This window comes from Triticum aestivum, chromosome 4B (assembly GCF_018294505.1).
Source record: "Triticum aestivum cultivar Chinese Spring chromosome 4B, IWGSC CS RefSeq v2.1, whole genome shotgun sequence".
NCBI classification, from domain to species: Eukaryota; Viridiplantae; Streptophyta; class Magnoliopsida; order Poales; family Poaceae; genus Triticum; species Triticum aestivum.
The window spans coordinates 650,093,604-650,100,939 of record NC_057804.1 but is presented as its reverse complement, the minus strand read 5'-3'; the positions used below and the strand labels follow the sequence as shown (position 1 = coordinate 650,100,939).

The following is a 7,336-nucleotide window of genomic DNA, read 5'->3' as shown; positions in this document are numbered from 1 at the left end:
TGTGACATTCCAAATGGCTCTGAATGTAGGGATTCAGCCCTGAGATGAAACTGTGCATGTAGTAACTGTCAGGCACTGCAGGATTGTCTCTTCTCATAAGGTTCATGTTTTGCTCAAAAGCAGAAATGTAGTGAGCCACTGTACTGGTTTGAGTGAGACTGTGAAAAGCTTTAACATTTTCACAGATCGATGTTACTGCGAATTTGTCAGTCAGGTGAGAGCAAAATCTGTGCCAGGGCATGTTTGCCACTAGAAAACCTGCCCTCTCCACCACTGTATTGCTTCTCCTTTCAGATAAGATACCGCAATTTCAGTTCTTTGCTCCAAGGGTGTTCTGGAAGCTTCGAAAAACTGCTCAATGTTTTGTATCCAAGAGTCTGCATCAGTGCCTTCAAACTCAGAGATGTTGAGTTTGGCAGGTTTGACACTCAAAATATTCCTGCGCACATCGTTATGCAGTGGGCGAACTCTTTGTGTTTCCTGTCGTGTCCCTTCCTCTAGAATCTCTTCAACTGCTTGGATTGCTCCCTGATGTGGTGCAATATTGCTCTGAGGGGTGCCCATTTCCACTTTGTTTGCTGTATGGTTGGGATGTCTGTACGGCCCTTTGGGAGTGCCATCCAAGTTCAACTCTTTTCCTGTAGTTTTGTCAATGAGTACAGCAGATCCAGCTACTGTTTCTCTCACTCGTTCCCCTTGGTTTGCAGTGGATAGTTGCTTAGGCCGGCCCGGAGGAATTGTACTCCCACGACCAGACTGAGGGCTGGGATCTTCATCCTCTTCCTCTGGTTTATCTTCCTCAATTAATTTTCTCAGGCTCGCCTGTATCTTCTTGAAATTTCTGTCGATGCTAGCAAAGTTCCTGTTGACTGTTTCAGTGAAATCATAGAATTCCTTCTTGTCATCCTCTCTGTTTTCCCTCAAGGTCTTGATATCCAGCTGCAGAGATTCGAGTTCTAGTGATGCAGTGTCTACTGTATCGTCCTCTTTCGCCATCGGTCCAGGCGGTTTGATCATCCAAGACTTGCTCACTGGCCCGAATAGGTCTAGGGAATGGAGGGAGGGATTTTACTCTGGTGTGCCGGAAACCTGACCTCGTCTGATTCCCCCTTGCCGTCGCCGGAGAGAGGAAAAAGATGCACTGGAGGGAAGGGTTGGGTGGGATTTGACACTGAAGAAGAGTTCTTCAGAAACCACTAACCAGTCCGATCCTGCTTCCGAATTCGTCTACCGCCGCCGTCCACGCCCAGCTTCACACCGCCGCCCAGCCTCCTCCAGATCCGATCTGGAGTCCGCTAAGACGCCGCCTCCGAGGAAAATCCTTGCTCTGTATACCACTTGACAGGACCGAACTATGAACTGTCGCCAAAATTCAGAAAATGCAACCGAAAATCGACACAATTCGGGAGAACTTGGGGATTGATTGCGGGTGGATCTGAGCCACAAAACTAGGGTTCGCCAACCGGAACACGACGGCTTTAGGGCCAAGCCCAGAAACATCCAGAATGCCCTCTCCACAAGCCGGAGGAGGGTTTATAAAGTGGTTCGAGCAGGTAAAAAGCAAGAAAGTGACAGCTTCAGCAATCACAGAGTTACAGTAAAGTTTTAAAAGGAGAAAAACTACTTCAGCCGTTCATCTCGAGATCAACGGTTGCGAGCGGGCGACTTGTGAGCGAAACGGTACGCTCGCTGGAGCCGTAGGATCTTCGATCGACGGTTGTAGGGCGCGCCGGCAAATGAAACGGTACTGTGTTGTTTCTAACTGTTGTCTGAAGAATTCCTGTCCTGACAAGGACGAAGCAGAGCGCAAAGGAGACGAACACGGCGGCACATACCGGCCCCGACAAGAGGTTGATGCCGGGCCGCTGCCCGGCGCCTGCCCCGGAGGACGTGCCGCCAGCACCATCAATCGCCGACGTCGGCCTGTTGGCCCCGCCGCCATCCATGTGGACGCTCGACCTGCCGCCGCGGCCATGTATGATCCGTGGATCCTTTCGGACCAGCTGAGCTGCAAATGGAAGGGTAGCTAGCAAGTTAGCTCGTATATATAGGTGGGAAGACGATGGAGCTGCCGGAGAACATGTCGAAGAGCCATTATTTCAAGTATATGATCCAAAGGCACTGCAGAACTCGTCTTACAAGCAAAGTCACCGCCGTGTTGCTACCGTCGGAGTGCAGCTGGCTCGCATCGCATTGAGGTGGCTGACGACGTCGTAGCGCCCGCTACTTTTTCTAAGTAGTACAAAAAAAAAATCGTTTTGAGGTATATACGACTTTGTTAGTTTGCGCGTTTTGCTGTAGATATTAGTACGCGTATATACGTAAGTCAAATGATATGCTAAATCTGTCCAATGGTGCGATATTTACCTGATTGTTACTCATGTTAGCTTGTTGACATAAACATAGGGATTTTCTGACGGCTATGCTTTTTACTAAGACGTCATGCAATAAAGAACAGAGATAGTATAAAGAGTCTTGTAGCTCTGACTTCAGAACGAAAAGGCAAGGAGAAAGAGCTTTCGCGTGTGCTGAGTGTTATGTGGTCCTTCCATGATTATTCCAGGAAACTCATCCCAAAATAAATTACTAAATCTGATTTGTTTTGCTCCTGATTGTGCCTATTAAGAGCCTCTTTCACTCATCGGAAAAGTGAAGGGAAAACGTTGGAATCGATTTTTTTTCTTCTATGATGACACTATTCATCTATTTGATTTAATGAATATGAAAAGTGGAGGAAGTTTTCCTTTGGATTGTGTTTCATAGAAAACAAAGAAAATTTAGAATCCCAAGCCCAAGGGCCCCTTGGATTCATATAGGATTTATAAAGTACATGAATACAAAAAACATACTGATGGAACGGCATGTCATCTACTCATCTTCAATACTGCAGGATTAGTATGAGAGTTTGATTGTGCATGAAAAAGACGTAGAATTCTTTACATGAGGCTGAAGCGGATGGAAGTTGTCCTATGAAAACTTGCGCAAATGAATGGTAACGGAAGATTTCTATGTTAGATTGTAATCCTACTGTCAAACGACCCACGTAGGAAAAATCCTTAGGATTAGAATCCTCCAAATTCCTTAAAAAATCCTTTGAAACAAAGGGACACAAACCTCTTTTACATTTTTATGCAAAAAGAATAAGGTAATGGTAATAAGTACTCCCTCCATTCAATAATGTAGTGCGTATAGATTATTTTCGGAAGTCAAACATTAAAAATTTTGACCATGTTTATAGACAAAAATATGTACATTTAAAATACCAAATGCATATCATTGGATACATCATCAATTATATTTTCATGTTGTATATGTTTGAAATTGTATATATAAATAGTTTTCTCTTTAAACTTGGTCAAAGTTTGGTTGGTTTGACTTTTCAGAAAATTTATACGTACTACACTATGGAATGGACGAAGTCGCATATAATATTAATTATTCTTACTTTGCATATGATTTGACCTTAAGTTAATCATGATTTTTTGGATCCTTGTGTCTTTCCTATTCCCACGGATCAAACAACCAATGCTGCAGATATTTGTGTTTTCACAATCACCTATTTTGAACACTTAATCCTATCATATTTTGTGTTCTTTTATTCCTGTGTTATTAAATCTAGCGAAAAGAGGCCCTAAATGCACATAACGTGTACATGTTAGAACTACATGTACGATTTAAGAGATAAATTAAAACTCTACATTACGAGGCTTCTTGCCATCCAAGTTCAGTCATACATACACGGCCAATGAGAGTCAATACAATCAACACATGAATTTGCAGGGTATCCATATCAGTACATCATATGTTAATTGGAACTTATATCAGTTTGTCAACAGATCGAAACTGACCAGGTTTGTCAAGTTCCTAAGTTTCGAAGGTATCGTCCTCGAATATTATGTAGTATTCACCAAGTTATCAATGAGATTATTTGCATTGGTCCACTAAGGTTAGTTGCAGAGACTTGCTCAGAAACACAATGTGACATTGGTTCATCTTCTGCTAACGTTTTCATGTGTGGGCACATGTGCACCTGTGCAAAGTGTGCCTGCGATCTGCTCCGCGGGGCTAGCAAGTGCCCGCTGTGCCGCGCGCCCATCGCGAGGTCGTCTGAGCTTACAGCATAATCTGACAGGTCTTTAGAACGGAAAAAGAAAAACAAACAGAAGTTGTCTACTAGAGGAGAGGAGTGGTTAGTTTTGTACTACTCGCTAGGGGTATGTTTTGCTAGTTTCTGAAACTAGTGTTGAATTTCTCCATTATTTTTCTGTGGCCTCCATTACCATGCCGATGTGCCATCATAGAAACTTTTAATCCAACTACATTGTAATGCAATAAATTACCAATGAGATTAATCTCTAGAAACTTTAATTTTGCCATGTGTTTTGTCTCTTGGATTGTTAACGCAGTCTCATGATCTGCACTGAACAAACTGTAAAGTTTTGGTTGAACGGTGGGATTGAAGCGTAAGCCTCTTAGCAGGGACGTGTGTGTGTTATTTATATATGCAACAAATTACATCCAGAGATTACAAGGCTTGAGAGGAGATACAATAAAAGAATCAAATCGAATTCCAAACCCTTATCTCTATGGTTTGGTTTACATTGTAGCAAACTCTATATAACACCAATAACAAAAGAATTTTCTGTCACTGAACAAATGACAGAATATAAATGAAATATATCTACTATGTCTAAGCAAGCTCTCATTCCAAAGCAAAAAAACAACCGTACAATATAATTGTTTACTGGCAAACTGTCACACTCGTTGTCATTACCAATATTGTTGCATGTTGTCTTAGCCACTGAGTAGTTCAGCTCAAGTGATCATGGATCTTTGCATATCACCATCGTCGGCTCTAGTGCCCCTATTCTCCCGTTTGTTCCACAATCACTAGGACCACGGTCTCTTGGGGGTTGGAAGCACCACCACTGGTAGTAGCAGATGCTACTTAGTTTCACGGGTTGTGACTGCACGTGACAGTGCAACGACACACGGGACAGGAGTTGCGGTGGCGTAGCCAACGCTCGATGCAGCGGGAGTGGAACACGTGGCCGCATACATGAGCTGCCTTCATGTCGCCACCACCAACGCTTAAGGGCTCGAGGCACACCGGACATTCGCCGACGGGGCCGGAGTTGGAGGTAGAGTTTGGGGTGGGGGTGTGGGTGGGGATGGAGGTGGGGATGTAGGTGGGGTTAGTGTTTGTGGTGGGGTTGGAGGTGGACATGGAGGTGAGGTTGTAGGTGGAGTTGGGGTTGAAGCGGACAGTGCACCGACACACAGGGCATGAGCCCCGTCGACGTACCCACCGCTCAATGCATCGTGAGTGGAACACATGTCCGCATGCGTGTGCCGCCCTGATGTCGCCACTACCAGCACGCAAAGGCTCAAGGCACACCGGGCAGTAGCCGATGGTGTCGGAGATAGGGGTGGAGTTGGTGGTAGAGGTAGTGGTGGGGGTAGGGATGGAGGTGGAGGTGGACATGAAGGTTGAGTTGACAGTGCACCGGCACACGGGGCATGAGCCTTGTTGGTTGAGCCACGGCTCAATGCAACACGAGTGAAACACATGACCGCAAGCATGTGCCGCCCTGACATCGCCACAATCAAGGAGCAAGGGCTCGAGGCACACCGGACAGTCGCCGATGGAGGTGGAGGTGGAGGCGGAGGCGGGGTCAGGGATGGGGATGGAGGTGGGGATGGCGGTGTACTGGCACACGGGGCAGGAGCCCCTGTTGTGGAGCCATGGCTCAATGCAAGACGCGTGGAACACATGGGCGCACTCATGCGCCGCCATAATGTTGGTACGCCCATGTAATGGCTCGAGGCACACCGGGCAGTTACCGAGGCGAGAGTTGGAGGTGTCTCCCCGTGCAGGGCGGGCCGGCGCTGGTCCACGACGCGGTGGCATGTCATCGCAGGTGGCCGTTCTCGCTCCTGGAGGCGGCGGTGGCACGTCACAGCCGGGGGGTGTGGTCGCTACTGGAGGTGGTGGCTCGTCAACGCGGTCGGCCGTTGTCACTGATGCTGGAGGTGTCGCTGCTGGAGGAGACCGTGGCACTGGCCCGTCGGTTGACCATTCGGAGAGGCGGTTGAAGTTGTCGCGCACGCGGCCGAGGAACCTGCGGCGGGCGTCGAAGATGGCGCGGCGACGAGCGAGGAAGGAGTAGACGCAGAAGGCGACGATGCAGAGCGCAAAGGAGACGAACACGGCGGCACATACCGGCCCCGAGAAGAGGTCGATGCCCGGCCGCCGCCCAGCCCCGGCGCCAGAGGACGTGCCGCCTACACCATCAATCGCCGGCGTCGGCCTGTCGGCGCCGCCGCCGTCCATGTGGACGGTAGACCTGCCGATGCGCCGGGGCGGCGCCGCCGCGGCCATGTGCGATCGATCCGTGTGGATTCTTTGGCACAGGCTGAGATACAATTGGAAGAGTATATGTAGGCGGCCGAAGATGGAAGAGCCGTGCTAAGCTAAAGGCACTGCACTGAAGAACTCGTCTCACAAGTCACCGCCGCGTCGCCACCGTGGGATTCTAGCTGGCTCCCATTGCACTGACGTTGTAGCTACCTTTTCTAGCAAGCACTTCTGTTTAAGAATGCACGAGAAATTTTTTACTTTGCGCGTCTTGCTCCAAATATTTGTAGGTCAAATGATATGCCAAATCTATTTTTCGTGGAAAAACCAATGGCGCGACTTAGTTGCACCTAAATGAATTTAAGTAATCTTTTGTTAGCTTGTAGACAGAGATATATAGGGACGTCATGTATTATTGAATGGAGATTGTGTACGAGTCTAGTACCTTCGACTTCAAGAAGAAAAGGCAAGGAGAAAGAGCTTTTGCGTGTGCTGGTTGCTTTGTGGCGTAGGATTCCATCATCATTCCATGGGATAAATCAGTTTAGTGCTTAGCTTTCGGAAATGTATATACGGCCATCGTCATTCTACAGACAATTTCTAGGCTTTTTTTTTTGAGCATTAAAACTTTATTCATCAAATAAGAGCAAGATCATTTACATAAGAATGCAGAATAAAGTCCGGGACAACGTCCCAAGTTTTGCAATGTATATGCCTTAAAAAAAGTTTTGCAATGTATATACGGCCCCATTAGACTCGACGCAATCAAATACATCAATATCAACCGCGTCAGTCTCAAATACATCAAGGGCATGTTTGGTTTGTAGCCTCAAATTGCCACGTCTAAGCCTAGTCACACTAGTGCAGAACCGGCCTTTAGTGCCGGTTCGTAACGGGCTTTAGTGCCGGTTCGCCAACCGGCACTAAAGAGTGGGGACTAAAGGTTCCCTCCCTTTAGTACCGGTTCGTCACGAACCG

The 7,336-nt window shown here is 47.2% G+C and overlaps 1 protein-coding gene across 1 annotated transcript; it reads right to left on the bottom strand.

Moving 5' to 3' along the window:
• Positions 1 to 4,550: 4,550 nt before the first annotated feature.
• Positions 4,551 to 6,413, bottom strand: LOC100125746 (transcriptional repressor NF-X1). Its single transcript, XM_044511254.1, has one exon. It carries the CDS (start codon positions 6,380 to 6,382, stop codon positions 4,955 to 4,957), a length of 1,428 nt encoding a protein of 475 aa, XP_044367189.1. The 5' UTR covers positions 6,383 to 6,413; the 3' UTR covers positions 4,551 to 4,954.
• Positions 6,414 to 7,336: the final 923 nt, after the last annotated feature.